General features: G+C 46.5%; 1 protein-coding gene across 1 annotated transcript; it reads right to left on the reverse strand.

The window, feature by feature from the left end:
• Positions 1-870: 870 nt before the first annotated feature.
• G6pc1 (glucose-6-phosphatase catalytic subunit 1) lies at positions 871-15,612 on the reverse strand. Its single transcript, XM_048445721.3, has 5 exons — positions 15,281-15,612; positions 11,452-11,561; positions 7,738-7,843; positions 4,906-5,021; positions 871-2,887 (listed from the first exon to the last, which is right to left on the reverse strand). Exons 1-5 carry the CDS (start codon positions 15,508-15,510, stop codon positions 2,376-2,378), a joined length of 1,074 nt encoding a protein of 357 aa, XP_048301678.3. The 5' UTR covers positions 15,511-15,612; the 3' UTR covers positions 871-2,375.
• Between the last annotated feature and the right edge of the window lie 5,885 nt (positions 15,613-21,497).

The raw sequence follows: 21,497 nt of genomic DNA on the forward strand, positions 1-21,497 counted from the left end.
CCTCCTGTCTCCACTTCCCTCTCTATGGGATTACATCATGTGCCACTGCCCCTGGCTTTTACATGGGTGCTGATCACCGAACTCAGGTCATGACGCTTGCACTTTAACAATTGAGCCATCTCCCAGCCCTTTTATTTTATTTTTCTCACTTTGAGACGGGGTCTCACTAAATCGTTCAGCCTGGTCTTGAGTTTGCTCTGCAGTTTTGCTCTGCAGTTCAGGTTAGTCTTGAACTAGCAAATCTCCTGAGTGTTGGGGATTAAAGATTTGTGCTAACTAGGTTCAACTGATCTTTGTTCTTGAGATTTGCAGAATTGAAAGGCATCTTACTTGAGGATTAGTTGGGTGTGCTTTGAATACAAATCTTCAGCTATGTGCCCATCAGTCTGCAATCTGTATTTCCTATATAAACTGCCTTTGAGTAAGCCTCCCAGGAGGGAAGATGGCCCTTTAGGTTCCTCTTAGCCAGCTTGTGATAGATCTTTTTTCCTATCATGTACTTTTCTTTGTGTGTGTGGTGTTGTTTTTTTAAACATCTTCCATCTTTTGAGACAGGATCTCTCATTGGCCTGGAATGTCACCTCCTAAGCTAAGCTCACATCTCACCTTCGCTGGTATTACAGATGTGTACAACCATGCTTGATATTTCTGCATGTGTTATAAGGACTGGGTTCAATTCCCAGCATGCACATGGCAACTCACAACAACTGCAGCTTCAATTCTAGGAGATCCGATGCCCTCCTCTGGAATCTGTACGCAGCAGGCAAGAACATGGTGCACAGACATACATGCAGACAAAATGCCCATACACATAAAATAAAAAGAAAAATAATAAAGGCAAAATAAAATAGAGTAATAAGCAAGACTCCATTCTTAAATAAAATGTTCTTTTAATAAAATACTACATACCTGTAGTTTTCCAAGATGTTAGGAACAGGGAGCATGTGTGGGTGAGAATGAGAATATATATAATATTACATGTAGCATGTAACATGAGGGCCGGCTTGTTGGGGTTTCTATCCCTCCCAGTACTCCAACAGCTGGCAAGCAACAAAGAAAATCACACACAAGACTCCATAAAGTTATAAACTGATTGGCCCATTAGGTCAGGCTTCTTGTTAACTCTTATAACTTATATTAACCCATTATTCTTTATCTATGTTAGCCATAATGGCTCCATACCTTTCTCAGCTGGGCAAGTTACATGCTGCCTCTTTGGTGGTCTGCGCAGGAGTGGCGAGAGAGCTTCTGCTTCCAGAATACTCCCAGTCTCTTTGCTCCACCCCTACTTCCTGTCTGGCTTTCCCACATATACTGCCTGCCTGGCCAATCAGCGTTTTACTAAAATATGATTGACAGAATACAGACAATTCTCCCGCATCAGTAGCAAAATAAGACATTTTGAATAAATAGCTACAACATTTTTTTTTCTTTTTGAAGATGTACTCTGCAAATCAGAGAAGGTTGGAAAACAGGCACGGGGGAGCTGGCTTTTTCTCTAAGAATGAGTTCTTGGCTGGCTTGGGCTAGAGAAAGCAGTCATATTTCTGCTCCAGGAATCATGAATAACATCGGAGTGACCTTCTGAAGAGAGGATCCTGGCTCTCCATTTGCCCCTTTGCCCAAGATTTCAGAGTTTAACTTAACCCTACAAAAAGCACCACCAAACAGTTGTCCGCCGGACATCTGAGGGTCCAGCCGCAGGGGCAGGGAACCAGGGGAGAATTCTAGGGAATGCAGACATAGGCTGAGGAGGAGACAGACCGAGCCGTTGCTGATGCCTGTGTGCTTTGACTTATGTGGTGACATAATCACCATAGTCATTCAGTACCACCAGCACCCAGCGGAGAAAAGCAGGAAGCAGAATTCCCGCCTTTAACTGACTGCTCACTTCACTTTAAGGTAGTCTGCCATGATCAAGAGTGTCCTCTCTAAAGACTCAGACATAACTGAAGCCATTTACACATGGCTTGGCTAGTGATTTGTTCAATACAGAAAACACTTCCCCCCTCCTCCTGGTCCTTCTTTCTCTTCCTTGCAAATGCACTGTGCTCTTTCCCCAGCTGGGGGTATCTTGCACAGGGAGAGAATTCTCAGTCAGGATCTCTGGCCTGGGCTTGCTCTTCTATGTCTGACAGGAGAATGGTAAGTGGGCCTTCAGGAAAAATTCCAGAATGACCCAACTTCCAGTTCTCAAGGTTTTCTCAAACAGCCCCGTTAGCGTTTAAAATTTCACCTTTTTGGTTAAGATAGCAGAGAAAGACAGGGATACCGGGGCTGATGTGAACACCTCTGACCTCAGGATGCCGAAGGCTTTGGTAGTCCCCAGTCCTTTGCAAGGTCGTTGACTTTAAATACCAAAGCCTTCACGTGCCTTACAAAGACTTCTTGTGCGTCTGGCCCAGAACCCGGGCTAGACAGTAGGGGATGAGACTGGCAGAGGCAAAGGGAACTGTCGCACTCTTGCAGAAAGACAAAGCATAGAAGAGCAGTTCAATCTGGGATGGGGGTCTCAAAGTGTCAAAGAGGTGCAGGAGGACCAAGGAGGACACGATGCAGGCAAGGCGGAACGGGAGCGACTTGCCGAGTTTCCCCTTGCAGCTCTCCCGGTACATGCTGGAGTTGAGGGCCAGCCCCAACCCAAAGAGGGTCCCCAGGTTTTTGAAGAGGCTGGCAAAGGGCGTGGTGTCGAGGTGGACCCATTCCGGCCGCTCACACCATCTCTTGGCTTTCTCCAAGGTCCACAGAAGGTCTACCCCCAGGCCTTTCAACAGCAGGTAAAATCCGAGTGCGAAGCCAAAGAGGAAGAAGGTGATGAGACAATATTTCCTGAGGCTGGCGTTGTAGATGCCCCGGATGTGGCTGAAAGTTTCAGCCACAGCAATGCCTGTGCAGAAGAAAGCACTGTGAGAAATAGGGGTGGGAGTGAGTGACAGGCCATCAGCTCACCGGGCGGAATTAAATCACACACCAGAGTGGAAGGTCCTCAACAATGGAGTGTCTTTCAGATGGAAGAACCGTATCTCAAACATCTTCCCACTGAATCGGAGTTTCCTGTTGTGTGTGGTGTGTTTCTTCTTGCATACACTCAGGGGCGGAATGCATTCCCACAGACAAGCCCATTCTTTCAGTTTTGGATTGACTTGTCTGCTTTTATTATTGTTTGTTTGCTTGTTTTAAAATTCACCAAATCTATCTATTTGTTGAGTATGTGTATGTAAGTGTGTCTGTTCGTGTGTGGGCAGGCACATATGTGACATGGCATCTGTGTGGAGGTCAAAGGGCAAGTTACAGGAGCTGGTTCTTCCTACCGTGTGGGTCCCAGGCTCAAACTCAGGTTGTCAGGCTTGGTAGCAAATGCTTTAACCCACTGAGCCATCTCATCAGACCATTGTCACCGTTCAATACCATGTGTTGGTGACAGTCCCTTTCACAGAAGTTAATAAGTTGTTCACTTAAACCCTTGGTCACGCAGTTGATGACATTATTCTCTCTAGCCAAAACATCCCCAGATTTTTTTGTGTAACATAACTTCTACAAGCATATGTTCATTTTTACCGGGCATTTTTATTTTTATATCCACTTATTTATTTAGTTTTGGATTTTCAAGACAAAAAGTTTCTCTGCGCAGCCCTGACTGTCCTAGCATTCAGTCTGTAGTAGGCCTTGAACTCAGAGAGTTTCGCCTGCCTCAGCCACCCGAGTGCTGGGATTAAAGGCGTGCACCACTGCCGTCCAGCTTTATTGTTACTTTTTACACATTTCATTTATCTTGTGTTTGAGTATATGTGTGTGGGCACACGTGCCACAGCTCACGTGTGGAAATTGGAGGACCCCTAGTTGGAGTTGGCTCTTTTCTGCCATGTGGGTTCCAGGGATCAAACGCAGGCCCTTGCAATTGATCTGCTCTGCCCTCTCCCAGCCTCAATCTAGACTGTTGTTTTTGTTTTTTAATGTTTAACCTCAATCTTTTCTTTCTCTTACAGACTGGATCTCAGAAAATGCAAACACACAAACCCCACCAGCTGCAGACATCTGTTAGGTCCGCAGATGGATGTTTTTCAATAAGGAACTCTCCCAAGTCGTTGTACCTTTGATAGGTTCACCGAGAAGGAATGAGGAGCTGCTTCAAACTGAAGATCAATGAGAAATAAAGAAGGTAAGAAGCTTGGGGATGGGCCTGGGGAAATGGTGCGGAGGTTAAGAGCACTGACTGCTCTTCCAGGGGTCCTGAGTTCAATTCCCAGCAACCACATGATGGCTCACAACCATCTGTGATGACATCTGGTGCTCTCTTCTGGTGTGCAGGCATATATGGAGGCAGAGCATTGCATACACAATAAACAACTGAATCTTTTTTTTTAAATGAAAAAAAGAAGTTTGGGAACTTTAGACATGCTTAGTTGGATGAGTTAGCTTTTCTAGGATACCTTTAACAGTTTAGCTCAGGAATGCTGTGCAAACTAATAATTTCAATCGTGTCCTTGTGTATTTACGTGTGTGGATACACATGTGTGTGTGAGCGTGTGCTGTGGAGACCAGAAGTCAGCCGCAGGTGTTCCTCAGGAGCATCCACTTCATTGGTTTTGTTTGTTTGTTTGTCTTATAGGGTCTGCCCCTGGAACCTGAGTCTCACCAAGTGAACTCCAGGGATCCCCCTGTCTCTACCTCCCCAGCTCTGGGAACACCGTCATGTGCTACTGTGGCTGCCTATTGAAGTGGGTGCTGGGGATCAAATTCAGGTCCTGATGCTGGTTTATAGACGAAGCCACTTCCTTAGTCTCCCACCCACCCACCCTTGACTTTGAAGCCCCCGGAACATTGACAGTACGGGAGGCCACGCTGTGCAAGGAAGATCCAGAAGGAATAGGAAGCGGGTGGGGAAGGAGTCGGAGCTGCGGATACCTGACAAGACTCCAGCCACAACCTGGTGGGGAAAGTGAGCCGCGAGGTAGACCCGGGACAGACAGACGTTCAGTTGCACAGCCCAGAATCCTAACCACAGGATGATGTTCAAACACCTGCAAGAGAATAGGTAGCCACTTCAGAACCCAAATGCTGATCCTTCATCAAAGAAAACAACCCTGGTCGGAGCGGAGGAGCCCGGAAAACTGAGGTGCCGTCAGCGGAATTGTTAGAAATTGGGAGTCCTGCTCAAACGCTCAAAAATGTGAGGTGCTTGTGGCGGCTTGAATAAGACCTCCCTTATTCTTAGTCTCAGGCATTTGAATACTTGGTCTCCAGTTGGTGGCCCTGTTTTGGTAGGAGTAGGAGGAGCGGCCTTGCCGGAGGAAGTATGTCAGTAGGGGCGGGTTATCGCTTAAAGACTCTCAGAGCTGCAAGGAGTGTTGAGGCCTCTCTCTTTCTGCTTCCTGCTTATAGTTCAACACGCGAACTCTCAGCTGTTCCTGCCTCCGTGCTTCTCTGCCACGATGGATCCAACCCTCGCCCTCTGGAACCAAACCCCAAGCCCTTCCATCTATAAGTTGCCTTGGTCATGGTGTTTCCTCAAAGCAATAGAAAAGTAACTAAGACTGTGTTTATGTCATTTTTTTTTCTTTAAGAAAATCCTTTAATTTGGTATTGCTGTGTTTCTGTATATGATGTGGGAGTGGAATGCATGTGCGTCCCTGTGTGTGTATGAAAGTGAGACAGCTTTGTGGGGCTGGCTTTCTCCTTCACCTTTATGAGGATCTCACAGCAAGTATTTTGACCTACCGAGCCATCTCTATAGCCTGAGGGTTTTTTATCTTTTATTTTTCTTTTTTTTTAAATATTTATTTATTTATTATGTATACAATATCCTGTCTGTGTGTATGTCTGCAGGCCAGAAGAGGGCACCAGACCTCATTACAGATGGTTGTGAGCCACCATGTGGTTGCCGGGAATTGAACACAGGACCTTTGGAAGAGCAAGCAATGCTCTTAACCACTGAGCCATCTCTCCAGCCCCATCTTTTATTTTTCTTGAGAAGGGTCTTATATAGCCCTGGTGGGCTTCAAACTCGCTCTGTAGCCAAGGTTGATCTCCAACTCCTGATCCCCCGCTGGTGTGGGAGAATTGTCTGTATTCTGTCAATCATATTTTAATAAAACACTGATTGGCTAGGCAGGCAGTATAGGTGGGAAAGCCAGACAGGAAGTAGGGGTGGAGCAAAGAGACTGGGAGTATTATGGGAAGCAGGAAGCTCCCTCTGCCACTCCTGCGCAAACTACCAGAGAAGCAACATGTGAGCTGAAAGCTGAAAAAGGTACCAAGCCATATGGCTAACGTAGATAAGGATAATGGGGTAATATATGTTATAAGAACTAATAAGTAACCTAACCTAATGGGCCAATCAGCTTTATAACTTATAGAGATCTCTGTGTGATTGATTTTCTCTGGGACTTGCCGGTTGTGGGGTACCAGGCGGGACAGGTACCCCAACAAGCCGGCCGTCATGTTACACCCCACTTCTCAGGTGCCACCTTGTCTGGATCACTTATACTATTTTGTTTTAATGTGTATATGTGTCTTGCCTGCATGTATGTCTATATACCATGTGCATGCCTTGTATTCACAGAGGTTAGAAGAGGAGTCAGATCTCCTGGAACTAGGGTTGTAGACCATTGTTAACCACCATATGGGTGCTGGGAACTGAGCCCAGGTCCTCTGGAGAGCCTCCAGTGTTCTTAATCTTTGAACCTTCTCTCTAGTCCATATATATATATATATATATATACACACACACACACAAACATACATACATACATATACATATATATGTGTGTGTGTGTGTGTGTGTGTGTGTGTGCTTTATTTATTTATTTATTTTTGGTTTTTTGAGACAGGGTTTATCTGTAGCTTTGGAGCCTGTCCTGGAACTAGCTCTTGTAGACCAGGCCGGCCTCAAACTCCCAGAGATCCACCTGCCTCTGCCTCCCAAGTGCTGGCATTAAAGATGTGTGCCACCACTGCCTGGCAATTAAGAACATCCTATGTCTGTTTATTTTCACCTATGAGGTGACTCTAGGCTGGTACAAAAGTAGGATTTTGTTTGTTTGTTTGTTTTGTTTTTCAAGACAGAGTTTCTCTGTAGCCCTGGCCATCCTGAATTCACCTGCCTTTGCCTCCAGAGAGCTGGGATTAAAGATCCCACAATCATGGCCTGACCTTCTTTCTTAAAGCTGGAGATACAGCTCAGCGATAGAGTAGCTATTCAGCATGCCCAAAGTCCTGAGTTTGAACACCAGAACCAAACCCATAAATGAAAGGATGAAATAATGAATCTAATTTAAGCTTCGTCACTCTCTGTAGATCAGTGGTTCCCAAGCTACCTAATGCTGCCACCCTTCAATATGGTTCTTCCTGTTGTGGTGATCCCCCAACCATAACATTATTTTGTTGCTACTTCAAAACTGTAATTTTTCTACTGTTTTATGAATTGTAATATAAAAATCTGATATTCAATCCCAAAGGGGTCATGACTCGCAGGTCTTGAGAATCGATGCTCTAGATGATCTTTTGAAGTCCTATTTATGGTGGTAAGCTTTATTTGTCTAAGTCAAGGGCTACCCTAGTGGGTTCCTGCTCGCCCTAGCATTCCGTGACCCTGATGTTCACTCATAGCGTAGGTGCTACGATTCTTACTAGTGCCAGCTGCATGTGGGAGAATGGGCCATGGGAAGTAGGAAGAACAACTGTTGGCGACCGTGCACAGCTTCCTGCTCACCCGCATCCCCAGGGGTGAGTTCTTACCGGAATCCGTACGTTGGCCTTTTCTTTCCACGAAAGATAGCAAGGGTAGAAGTGACCATCACGTAGTATACACCTGCTGCGCCCATAGCATGGCCAGAAGGACTCCCTAGATGGCAGAAAAGAGAATGGACTAAAGATGGAAAGGTATCCGTGTGAGACTGCCAAGGTATCATTCACACATTTACCCATCCATCAGCCCTTCCATTAACCATGCCTTCCATCTAACTATCCATCAGCCCTTCTATTAACCATGCCTTCCATCTAACTATCCATCAACCCATCCATTAACCATGCCTTCCATCTAACTATCCATCAACCCATCCATTAACCATGCCTTCCATCTAACTATCCATCAATCCATCCGTTAACCACGCCTTCCATCTAACTATACATCCTTTTTATTCTCCACTCATTTATCTATAATTCAATTATTTAACAAACTGAATTCACACTATGCGCCAGGACTGTGCAAGGATTGGGGAGTAGAGTGGGGAGGTCGTCCTCTGACTTCGTTGTTTCAGGAGGTCTGGAGATTGCACAGGAATCAGGACATTGGTAAATTACACGTTAATCTGACCACCATCAGTTCGCTTCTGTTTTCCTTCTCACGCTGCTCTGGCCATGCTGCCTCGATGCTTGCCTCTAAACATATCAGGCATGCTCTTCTCCCATAATTCCTCTGGTTAATTCCCTTGTCTCTTAAAGTCTTGACTCAGATTTCAGCTTTTCTTTTCTCTTTCTTTCTTTTTTTTCCCAGACAGAGTTTCTCTCTGTAACATCCCTGGCTGTCCTGGAACTTGCTTTGTAGGCTGGCCATGAACTCACAGAGATCACCTGCCTCTGCCTACTGAGTGTGGGGAGTGCTGGGACTAAAGGTGTGTACCACCACTGCCTGACTCTTTTTCTTTCTTTTAAGATATATATATATATATGCATATATATATATATGCTCTATCTGCATGTACACCTGCACACCAGGGGAGGGCATCAGATCCCAGATGACTGTGAGTCATCATGGGGTCTAGGAATTGAACTCAGAACCTCTGGAAGAGCAGTTAGTGCTCTTAACAGCTGAACCATCTCTCCAGCCCCCTAGATTTTGCCTTTTCAATGAGACCTATTCTGACCATTTTTACAGTTGTTTCCAATTCCGAGATCTGCCACCCCTCCTAGACAGAATGATGGTTTTCTCACTGCTGAGAGCATAGTTGTAGGTTGTCCTTAACTCTCAGCTTTTTGTGGGCATGGCTTTGGGCTGAAGACAGTCACCTTGGTTAAGGTTACCCCCTATGCCTAGGTATAGCCTGTATCCCATAACTGAGCTGTATTAAGAGACATCTCCAGTTTGAGAGCTCCTTGTGGAGTCAAGGGAGAATTAGTTCCACCTGGACTTCTCCATCTGCCCATCAACACATCCCTACCCCTGCACAACTGTGGCTCTGGAGAGTTATCAGCTGTTCTCTCCTCTCTACTCTAGTCAGCATTCCAGGAAATCTCATGGACAAACTCTCTCTCCTCTCTTATTAAAAAAAATATGTGTATGTATGTTTCCCCTGCATGAATGTCTGTTTTCCATGTGCACGAAGTATCCTTAGAAGCACTGGAGCCCCTGAAATGGAACTTACAGATAGATGCCATGTGTATGCTTGGAATTGAACCTGGGTTTTTTTTTTTTTTGGAAGTGTAGCTAGTGTTCTTAACTGCACAAGCATCTCTCCAGCCTCCTCTTCTCTCTTCCCTTTCTTCTTTTTGCACTCAAATGATCATATTCTAATATTCTGTTTTACTGATTTATTATGATTTTTGTACACTGACACAAAGCCCCCTTCAAATTTCAGCTCTTTGTCCAGGATCTTTGTTTTGCTCATCAGCAAAGGAATCTCAGGCATCTAGAACAGGGCTTGGGACATGGTAGATGCTCAGTAAAAACCACTGGTCTCTGAGACTAAACATCTGAGATGTCTCTTCTAGCAGTAGGCGAGAAAAGGGATCCTGAGGAAGGGACGGTAGCACTGAGACTTTCTGGGAAGGACTTATTGGATATTTCTAATACCCAATATTAAAAAAAGTCTTGTCGTTTGACCTAACAATTCCTATCTGGCTATAACTAACAAATCACAGGTTGGTCCAGGGATGTGGTTCAGTTGATAGAGTACTTGCGTAGCATGCACAGAATCCTGGCACATCTGCTATCTCAGGAGGGTTGGGGAGGCAGGAGGATCAGAAGTTCGAGGTCCTCTTCAATTACATAGTGAGTTTAGGACTAGTTGGCCTATTTGAGAAACTACCTCATAACAAAGAAACAACCTCGTGTAGCTACAAATATTCTCCAATCTGCTGGTCCCCCTGGACTGGTTTCTCTCCACCTACCAGGTCCTGCTCACTAGCTCCTGAAGTCTTATGAAATAACCACTCTGAGGCTTAATAGTAATTATGTAGTCTTTGGCCTATTAGCTCAGGCTTCTTATTAACTAACCCTTACATCTTATATGAATTCATTTCTATTATTTTGTATTTTACCAAAAAATCTCATGGATTGTTAACTATTGATTCTTAGGAGGCTACATGGTTTATACCCGACTCTGCCTTCTTTCTCCCTACATTCAGTTTAGTTTTCCCATCTACCTATATTCTGCCCTGCCATAGGTCAAAGTGGCTTCTTTATTAACCAATGGTAATAAAACATATTCATAGCATACAGAGGGGAATCCCATATCAACCCTATTATGGAATAATCTTTTTGTACACTATGAGGATGTGTTTTTGCCAAGGCACCTTCTGATTTGGTTTAATAAAAGGCTGACTGTCCGATAGCTAGACAGAAAGAGGTTAGGCAGGAGAGACAGACTAAGAGAATGCTGGGAAGAAGAAGGGCAGAGTCACGAGAAGTCACAAGGAGACAGAGAAGCAGGAACAATGTGCTGTGCTGAAAAAAGTACCATCGTGTGGTAGAGTGTAGATAAGAAATATGGGTTAATTTAAGATGTAAGAGCTAGTTAGTAATAAGCCTAAGCTACCAGACAAGCATTTATAACTAAGTCTTTGTATGGTTATTTGGGAGCCAGCTGGCAGGACAGAGCTGACCGGCAGAACAGAAAACCTCCACCTCCCCAACCTCCCCAAAATAAGACAAAAACCTTGGGTAGCTTGAGGGATGGAATGGTCAGCTTAGAGGACCAAGTACACTAGGCCAGGCTGCTGGGAGGGACAATAAGGCCTCCGGCTTCTATCAGTCACTTTCTCCTCTCTGGATACCAGGCTATGACTCAGTTACTCTGACTAGTCTTTTGCCTGTGGGTGTGGCCCAGCCTCTCTTGGGCTAGGAACTTTAATCCTGGAAGTGTCACTCAGATTTCCTCACTAGCAGTGGAAGGCCCTGCTGCCGTGAATTAAGGTGATATCGCACTAATGGAAGACAGGTTGAATGGTGATAAAAGGATGAAGCAATGGATGTCCTCAGACTCCCCAAGGTCGACATCATCCACAAAGGATGTTGGGGCATGTCTATGAGCCATGGATGCCCTCAGACCTCCATCCGCAAAGGATGTTGGGGCAGGTCTATGAGCCATGGGTGTCCTCAGACCCCCATCCGCAAAGGATGTTGGGGCAGGTCTATGAGCCATGGGTGTCCTCAGACCCCCATCTGCAAAGGATGTTGGGGCATTTCTATGAAGAACGATGTCCACCTCAGCTCAGAAGGGCTGGGACTCTCACCTGGTCCAGTCTCACAGGTGACAGGGAACTGCTTGATCAGCGGCACCGAGGTGTTGCTGTAGTAGTCCGTGTCCAGGACCCACCAGTATGGGCGCTGCCCGAAAAGAATCCTGTGGAAAGTAGAACCAGTGTCTGAGTGACCCCGTGCATGATTTCGCTGGAAGCCCACACTTTCAAAGAGGAAGAAGCTGGCATATTTGTCCCCTTTGGAGGTATGTATCTCCCTTTGCCTGGGGAGAGGGCCTGGGAAGACTTTGTGTGACACAGTAGATAACTTGAGAAAGAAAATCTTTTTTGAGAAAGGGTTTCTCTGTGTAACGGCCCTGGTTGTCCTGGAACTTGCTTTGTAGACCAGGCTTTGAATTCACAGAGACCCACCTGCCTCTGTCTCGCAAGTGCTGGGGTTAAAGGCGTGCGCCACCACCACCTGGCAAGTTCTGAAATTTTGACAGGTGAACATATTATCTACCCAAACATAAACAAGTAGCTCCCAAAATCAGATGCAGTAGTGGGCTTAGCTATTTGGAAGGCTGATGCAGGAGAATCACTTCAGACCAAGACTTTGGGGCTAGCCTAGGCAATACAGCAAGGTCCTGCTCCCTCCCTTTCTCTCTCCTTTACCATTCCCCCAAACTCTCTAATGTGTGTGTGTGTGCCCAAGGGTGTGAAGGTCAGAGGACAACCTCCAAAAGGCCATCTGCCTTCTTGACATGAGGTCTCTCACTGACCTGAAGCTCACCAATCAGGTTAGATTAGCTCCAGAGTTCTACCTGTGTGATGTTTGGAATAGGTATGACCCCTGTAGATTCATGTATTTAAATGCTTGACACATAGGGAATGGCCTTATTAGGAGGCGTGGCCTTGTTGGAGGAAGTGTGTCACTACTGGAGCAGGCTTTGAGGTCTCAAATGCTCAAGCTATGCCCAGTGTGGTGTACAGTCTCCTGCTGCCTGGGGGTCAAGATGTAGAACTCTCAACTCCTTCTCTAGCACCATGCCTGCCTGCGTGCCGCCTTGCTTGTCGCCATGATGATAATACCTCTGGAACTGTGAACCAGTGCCGATTGAATGTGTTCCTTTAAAGAGTTACAGTGGTCATGGTGTCTCTTCACAGCAGTAGACACCCTAAGACAGCCTGTCTTCACCTCCCCAGTGTTGGGATTACAAATGCATGCCACCATGCCCAGCATTTCCACATGGGTTCGGGAGACTGAACTGAGGTCCCTGGATTTACAAGAGAAACATTTACTGACTGAGCCGCCCCCTCACCTTGATCAGCATGTTTGAGGCCCTACATTCAATCTGGAACCCAATTTGTTCTACTCTTAGGGACTTTTACTATTTATGGCTAAGGAATATGAGAAGTGGAGGCAGATCTTAAGAATCACCAGGAGAGAGCCAACAAGATGGCTGGCAAGTAAAGACACTTGCCCCTAAGCCTGACAGCCTGAGCTGTATCCTTGGTAACCACATAGTGGAAGGAAAGGATAGATTCCTGCAAGCTGTCTTCTGACCTCCAACTGCATGCTGAGGCATGCATGCAACACACACACACACACACACACACACACACACACACACACACAGAGACTCATACATGCCAGGCAGGGAGGCACACATCTGTAATCCTAGCTCTTGTTTGATAGAAGAGTAGGATTAAAAATTCACAGTGATCTTCAGTTACTTACTGAGTTTCAGGTAAACCAATGTCACATGAGTCCTTGACTCAAAAACAAAGCAAAGAATGCCCTACAACAGGGTATAGTTGAACACACCTCTACTCCGAGCCCCTGGAACCTGAAGCTTGAGGGTTACAAGTTGTAGGCCTGTCCAGGCTACACAGTAAGAGACCTTGTCCTTTAAGAAGAAAATCCCATGGGGCTGAGGCTACAGCTTAGTAATAAAGAGTGTGCATAAGACTCTGATCTGAATTCAGCTCTAGAATTGAAGAACAAACAAATTACCTAGGCATGGTGGCTCACACTTGTCATCCTAGCACTTGAGAGGAGGCTTGAGTCAAGACCAGGCTGGACTATTTAATAAGTTCCAGGGTAGCCTGGGCTACAGAATGAGATAATTTCTCATCACTGTGTATCTTCCCCCACGCCCCATCTTAAAAAACACACAAAAAAAATGCCTGAAAAGCCAGGCATATTGGTACACGCCTTTAATCCCAACACTTGGGAGACAGAGGCAGGCGGATCTCTGTGAGTTTGAGGTCAGCCTGGTCTACAAGAGCTAGTTCCAGGACAGGCTCCAAAGCTACAGAGAAACCCTGTCTCGAAAAACAAGCAAAACAAAACAAACAAGTAAACAAAAAGTCCACAAGCAAAGCAGGGAGCCAGGGGCCAGGAGATGTCTCAGGAGGTCAAGTGCCTGCTATGAAAACAGGAGGCCCTGAATTCCATCACCAGAACTGATCAAAACAACAACAACAACAAAACCCAAAACCTAGGCATGATGGTGTACATCAGTGGGCACACAGCCAGTGGATCCCCAGGGTCTGATCTGTTCAGCGAGCTCCAGTCCAGTCCCAGACCCTGACTCAGAAAGTTTCTAAGGAATGACTGCTCTGACTCCACAAACACAGGCACATACATGTACACATGTGACCATGTCTACACACACACATCACCTGGTAACAGACACAGACGATTCTATGAATGGGGAAGCTGGTCCTCTTCATTTTCTAGCTGAGGAAACAGGCCAAACCAACATTCATTGATTCTTTTCAAACAAGAAGCATCAATAGCTTAAATATTACTGTGATGGGAAAATTTACACAATGGTGCCTGGCCAGTGTTAGAAGTCAGGGTTGTTGTCTCACCCCCACTGCTAGCTCTAACTTAGTTCTTCAGAGCACTGGCAGCCTCTGCTCGGGAGGAACCGTGTTCATCCCACCGGTGAACTCATAACCTTGCCCTCTGGCCTGTAACATAAATAGCGTCTCCACAGAAAAGCCCAAGGCCTGGGATGAGGGCGCTCCTCAGTGATAGAACATGTGCGTGCACGCGCACACGCACAACACACACACACACACAGAGCCTGGCACATAGTAACTACTCAATAAATACCCACTGTGATTATTATTAAGATTCTGGAGAGAGTCAAAAATTTACAGACTCTGAATTACAGAAGCTCAGAGAATTCATGCAGCTTTCCAAGAACGTACAGTTGCAAGGTGGCAGAATCAGGTCCCGGCTACCTGGGTAGCCAAAAGGTTAAGAGCCATTGGCTTCCTCTTCCCAGCCTCCCTGCTTCTTTCCTACATCTATTTCTATGGCGACCATCCTTCCTCAAAGTAGCAAAACTGTTTCTTTAAAACCTGTATGCAGGGGCTGGAGATGCAACTCAGTTGGCCCAGTCAAGCATCATGGACATGCTTTGAGCATGCTATCATGCACAGAGCCCCAGGTTCAATCGCCAGAATGTTAACCTGCACGTGGGCGTTCACACCTATAATTCCAGCATTCAGGAGGTAGAGACAAGAGAAATTCAAGGTCATTCACTGTCTCTTGCCTAGTAAGTTTGAGGTCAGCCTGGGCTACACAAGACCCTATCTCAAAGTAATAAAGTATAGCAAAGACTACACTCGGACTTTTCATTTAATTCAGCTGTCCTTCCGCTCCTGCAGGTCAGATAAAACAGACTTTCCCCATTTCCAGGCCCTGGTGGGGTTCCTGCTATCTTTTTCCTTTCTGATGATACTCTCAAGTCAAGGGAGGTCTAGCCTGTGGCTTGGTAAGAAGTGCCCCTGCTGGAGGACAGCCATTTCTAGCAAGAACACAGCCTCTTTCCCCCCGCCAAGCACCCCTTCGCATGGTTCTTACCACTTAAAGACGAGGTTGATCCAGTCCCCCACCACTGCCACCCAAAGGAGTTTGATGCCCACAGTTTCTCGAAGATGGAACCAGATAGGGAAGAGGACATAGAAGGCATTCCTGAGGTCAGCGATCACAGACACTAAGATGAACCAGTCCTGGGAGTCTTTGTAATTCACTTGGAGGTAGCGGGTCGACTGGATCCCAAAGTCGTGGAGAACGTTCATTCCCTCCTCCATCCTCACTCTGCTGGTACCGCAGGAAGCTGGCAGCCGAGCCCGTGCAGTGAGCTCAAGCTTGGTGGTGATTGCTCTACTATCAGTTTGCGCCTTGCCCCTGTTTTATATGCCCTGGATGCAGTCTGTAGGTCAACCCAGCCCTGATCTTTGGACTCGAAAACCACTTTTGTCTAAAATCTATTGATCAAAGGTGCATCATCAGTAGGTTGATGCAAGCATGTTCAGGGTGATTTACGTAAAATAGCAAAACAGGCACACAAAAACAGCCTGATCTGCCATTGGCAGAGCCAATTATTAACTTGGGCACCCTGCTTGACAGTGCTGGGGGCTGTCCTCCTTCCTGGCCCTTGAAGCCAGGCCAGAGGCTCGGGGCAGAGTCTGTTGCCACCATGGCTCCTGCGAGTAAGTGCGTCTGCTTTTTGAAGTCTGCAGCAGCATTTACCTGGAGACAAAGGGAAGTTCGCTGCTGTGGGGACAGACGTTTTAAGTTATTAATTTAAAATACGTAACAGCAGGCTCTGCTGTCCTGGGAGCTGGCACTCTGCTGGCCTTCCATCAGCTTCATGTGGGCCCGGGGTCTACCTCTGGTTCAGGATGCCAACACTCTTTCCAATACTGATTTTTGTATTTCTTAGGGCAAGTAAACAATCGTTTAAAATGTTTTTCACTTATATTTATGTGTGAGTGTGTGTGTACATGTGTGTGCGTGTGACAAAGTATGTGTGTCCAGATAAGAGGATGACTTTCAGGCCTCTCCTCCCACCATGTGAGGACCGGGAATTGAACTCAGGTCCTCGGGGTTGGCAGCAAGCACCTGTACCTGTTTCCCTGATGAGACATCTTGTCCAGCCCCAGGGCAATCATTTTTTTAATGCGGTGATTAATTCATCGAATTATCTTAAAATCAAGCTTTTTTGAATTTTAAGACTTTTTTTTTCACTTGTGGGTGTGTTGTCGGGAATCCAGTATAGGGCCTCAAGCATGCTACACAATACAGGGCCTCTGAGCTACGCCTCCATCCCTTTAATTGATAAACAATAACACTAGAATGGATGTGGGACTCTAAGTAGGAATCGGCAACTGGAGACTGGAGAAAAAGATAGGCACTTTGTTCTTTGGTGCCAGATCTTCTGCATCTCAGGCTTTGAAATTACTACGTACGAAAGGCTAACCGTGGTCTTATGATGACCCTCCCGTCTCCCAGGTGCTAGACCACAGGCATGCCCTGCCACACCCCATTTACACAGTGCTGTGTATCCAACCCAGGGCTTCATGCATGCTCGCTACTTACTCCAGCAAGTGCGCTAAGTCTTTGCCTCATCCTAGTTATGTTTGAAAAAAGGGCTTTAGAGCCAGGTATGGTGGCACGTGTATTTAATCCCAGCACTCAGGAGTCAGATGCCAGAAGAATCTCTGTGAGCTCAAGGGACAGTTTGGTCTGTGTATTGAGTTCCAAGACAGTCAGGACTACATAGAGAGACCACGTCTCAGAAGAAAGAAAGAGAGAGAGAGAGACAGAGAGAGAGAGAGGGAAGAAGGGAGGGAGGAAGGAAGAAAAAGAGCAAGAAAAGGGGGAGAAAGAGAGAAAAAGGAAAGAAAAGGGGCTTTAGTGTCTTGCTTATTCTTTCATATATATTTATACAATCAACCTGAAAGCAAGGGACAGAGCAAAAACCTTACTCTTGGGTCACAGAGGACTCAGAAGGGAGCAGGGAAGTGGCAGACCTATGCATTTTTTCAAGAAATTCAGAGTTCCTAAATCTGTCGAGAAATCTGTCAGCATGTCATGCTGGAAGTGATGGGCACATCTTACAGGGTATGTGCTTTGGACCTGGAGGTGAGATCTGGCACTGTCTCAGCTCTACCGTCAAGGATTGAGACTCTCTCTAGCAGACTCTGATTGCCCTGCCCATATTGTCTCTAACCTGGAGAGAGGGTGAGGTGGCATTGCCTCTGTGTGAGCACAGAGGAAGCAGGCGCTCAGTGTGTTTTGGAGGCTGAGTCATGTGTATCCTCTACTGTCAGGACTTTGGGGGTCATAATGAGTGTTTCTCACTAGAAGACACAGCTTCTTCCCTTTACCAGGTAAGTCTCCTAGAGAGTATCGAGTATCCGTTGTGGTCCTAGGACTCGAGTTTCTGTGGATTGAGGAGATCTTAATCTGTGGATTAAGGACAAACAGGGCATATTCTCTGACGAAGCATCCAGAGGTCACTGTCTGGGTCCCTGCAGGGTGAGGAGTCGGGATCTCTGTGTCAGGCGGGGTTCTGTCATGTGCTCAGCATATGGAGCACGGACTGAGAGCGCTATCTTCAGAGGAACTCTGGGAGAATGCTTGCCCGTGCTGATAAGGGTTCAGAGCGGGGCTGATGTCCTATTCTGAGCATGCAGAGGCTGTGGGAGGCTCTGCTGCAGCCTGCCTGCTATGTGGCGTGTGAGTGTTTGCGCGCGTGCGTGAGTGTGTGTGTGTGTGTGTGTGTGTGTGTGTGTGTGCGTGAGTGTGTGTATGTGTGTGCGTGCTCTGGATTACATGACGAGGCTATTTTCTAGACCTTACCTTTGACCTCTCAGCTCTTTCTTGCTGCTTCTAGCAAATTTTTATAGTGAGCAGAAAGAGGTAAAGACCAGAGAGCCCCAGTTGATTGGAAAATGGAGGGAAGAGAGAAACTTGGGCATCACCAAAGGCAAAAAAAAAAATGTGGACAGAACATTTGGTTTTCTGAAGGTCTTGCTAAGTATCTAGTTAGTTAAGGAATTGTCTCAACTGCTATGATAGTAATCCTAGCAGGAGGTGACCCCAGAAGCCTGGCAGTTCAAGACCTGCTTGGCCTATACAGTGAGACTCTGTCTCAAAAGAACAAATTATCTGAGGGGTGGGAGGATAACTCAGCAGTCTAACAGTGGTGCGCGTGAGATTCTGGGTTTGACCACCGGCGCCACTGTAACAAACGAACATACAAATAAAGAAAAGCTAACACAATAACAAAGTCTCTCTCCAAAGAACCTCACCTTCTCCCTCTCATTAGCTTTTAAATGTTTTTTTTAAAAAATTGATTCTTTTTCAAGATTAATTTTTAATTATGTTTATTTATGTGTATGTGTCTGTCTGTGGTTGTGTGTGTGTGAGTGTGGAGGTGGAGTTCCCGGCAGCTGTGGGCTACCGTGTGGGTCCTGGGAACTGAACTTGAGTCCTCCGCGGGAAGAGAACATGTCCTCAACCACTGAGCCATCTCTCTAGCCCCCTCCTTTTAATTCTTGCCACTTTCATTTTTAAACAATTCTCCAGTTCAACTTAACCAACATTTCCCAAGCTTCGTGCTCCACGGACCCACCCACAGGCATTCCAAGCTAAATCCTGGCTGATCTCTGGGGCACTGGCGGTCTACTGGGGGGCGGGCAGGGAGCCAGACCTAGCGACCAAAACTGAGTGCTCTTTGTATTGAAATGGGCTCTTATTTGTACAAATGCTGGTGAACCCCTTATGGATCCTCAATGGTGAAGACTCTGGACATATCAATGGGGGGTTCCAGAGAAAGCTGAGAAATACCAAGGATGAAAAATGGCTTGGCCCTCTCTTTGTGAGGTACACTAACCAGCAGAGACACGGAACAGTTTTTCTACAGACAACCAGAAGTTTGGGAAGAAAATGAAGGAAAGGAGCCAGAAATGACAGTCTGACCCAGCGCACTGTCCTGGCTGCCTCTGTCTCCAGAGTGAGTTTGACTCATTCCTTCATGTTTATTTGCCAGCAGGAGAGCCAAGAGAGGAAGGAGTGTGGTTCACCATACACATCAGCCTAAATTGTGTACTACCAAAAAGAAACTCTAGGTTTTTTGTTTTTTGTTTTTTTGTGTGTTTTTTGTTTTTTGTTTTGTTTTGTTTTTTTAAGCTGAATCCTGTATTCTGGCTTGGACTCTGGGCTCTATGGAGAGAGGGGCTTCTTTTACTTTGTTGGTTAGTATTGCTAGAATAAGTCTTGCTTACAAACTGTAGCCAGGATACAGCTCATAGCTGTCTGACCTGAAGGGTGTGGGTCAGGTCAAAACTGCAAGATAAACACTCTGTGTATGTGTGTTTTTAAACAGTGTCTGCAGCCAAGCCTGACCTTAAATTCTATCTGTAGCCAAGAATGACCTTGGATGACCTCCACCTCCTGAGGACTGGAATTAGTTTTGGACCACCTCTCCTGGTTTGTGGCAAGCTGGGCTCACACACTTCCAAACAGGCTACAGCCCCAGCCACACTGTTTAAGTTTAATTTAATATTTTTTTTCTTTACAACTTTAGGTGGGTTTCTTTTTCCTCCCTCCTCCCAAGTGATCGATGGGGGAGGCGTTTTGGGGTGGACTGTAGAAACTGGCTGGTTCAGCTGCTGTCACCTTCAGAGTGAGTGACCCAGTTCGTTTGCCAGAAAAACAAGTCGGGGATTCAGATGGAGGTGGGTTAATGATTGTTAGCCAGTGAAAAATGGCTGACTTATCGCTGGCTCAGTGAGAAAGTTCAGGTTGAGGACCTTGAACTGTACACCTGTTGACCAGGCAGCAAGAGCCTGGCTCTCAGGAAGGGCTGGACACTTTGTCCACTGAGTAATTCCCAAAAGGCTTTTTGCTCCATGGCAAACAATGAAGAGCCCGCTGCCCGCTCCACTCCCTTCCTCCTGCCAGGGCAGCAGCTGCCTTCTCTCCAAATCAAAACACACTCTCTTAAGACCCCTTCCCTCAAAGAAGTGGGTGTTTCTGCCAGGACAATCAACCAGTTCTCTTAGGGACAGACGGCAGACTCTTTCCTCATTTCCAGCACAACCTTTGGTGATGCCAAACCCTTCCAGTAGGTAGGAAACATTCTTCCTGTCAAATTTGGTCCTTCCTGCGAGCCGCGGGATTTGGCCAGTGGTGCACTGCCGGGGATCTCTTCCCTCCATGAGCCTGCAGCACTCTCTGGAAGTGTCTCCCATGAGGACACGTTAGAGCCCAGGGCCTTGACATACACATGCACATATGCAGCAAGCCCTCCGCCACAGAGCTAAAGAGAAGATAAATAACGTTCCAGTGTGAAAAGCCGAAATCCTCTCAGCTGGGTGTGAAGGCCTGTGTCTCTAGTCCGGCAACTCAGGAGTCTGAGGCGGGGGAGTGACTGAGCGCAAACAGTTCAGGACCAGCCTGAGTAATAAGTCCCTGTCTCTTAGGGAGAAACAAAGAAGTCCTCCCCACCACCACCACCACAACAACAAAAACCCCTAATGACTCAAGGTGAGATGACTAAACAGGTAAACGTGACTGTTGCCAAATCTGAGAATGTGAGTTCAAATCCCCAGGACTCACATGGTGGCAAAAGAAATCTGGCCATGAAGCCATTCACATGCATTCCCACACACGTACACAATAAAGAAATGTATTTTGAAAAATGAACTCACACCAGACTGTGGTAGCGCACACCTTCAATCCCAGCACACAAGAAGCAGAGGCAGGCAGAGCTCTGTGAGCCCGAGGCCAGCCTGGTCTACCGAGCAAGTTCCAGGACAGCCAAGGCTACCCAAAGAAATCCTGTCTTGAAAAGCAAAAGAAACAAAAAAGAATTCACTCAGTTAAGAAAAAAGCTACACCGGCTTAAGTGAATGCCCTGGAAGTGAATGCCCTGTGAAGCCAGTCCTCCTTCCCTGGACACCTGGACACTAAGGCTGCTGGAAGCGGCTCAGATCTCAAGGGCACATGCCTCGGCAGAAGCCCCCACCTGGCACCTGCCCTGCGCAGTGAGCTTTCTGTGCCCCCACCTCTATCCATGTCACATTTCGTTCATTCCCCCAAAATCTGGGAATGCTCCATCTCTAGCAGACACCCCATCTTATAGAACCCTCCCTCCTGCTCTTTTCCCCTGAGGCCACCAGGAACATTATTAGAAAATAAGTAACTGAGGACCATTTTAACACCCCCACCACCCAGAGAGTTCTCTGAGGCTTGGACAGGAAGAGGTGAGGTCCCTGGCTGTCAG

This window comes from Myodes glareolus, chromosome 9, assembly GCF_982192425.1.
Source record: "Myodes glareolus chromosome 9, mMyoGla1.1, whole genome shotgun sequence".
NCBI classification, from domain to species: Eukaryota; Metazoa; Chordata; class Mammalia; order Rodentia; family Cricetidae; genus Myodes; species Myodes glareolus.

Coding starts and splice junctions, on each gene's coding strand:
- G6pc1 (XM_048445721.3), bottom strand. CDS start 15,510: ATGGAGGAGGGAATGAACGTTCTCCACGACTTTGGGATCCAGTCGACC. Junction 11,562..15,280: donor ATCAACCTCGTCTTTAAGTG/GTAAGAACCATG, acceptor TACTTTCCACAG/GATTCTTTTCGGGCAGCGCC. Junction 5,022..7,737: donor AGGCCAACGTACGGATTCCG/GTAAGAACTCAC, acceptor ATTCTCTTGCAG/GTGTTTGAACATCATCCTGT.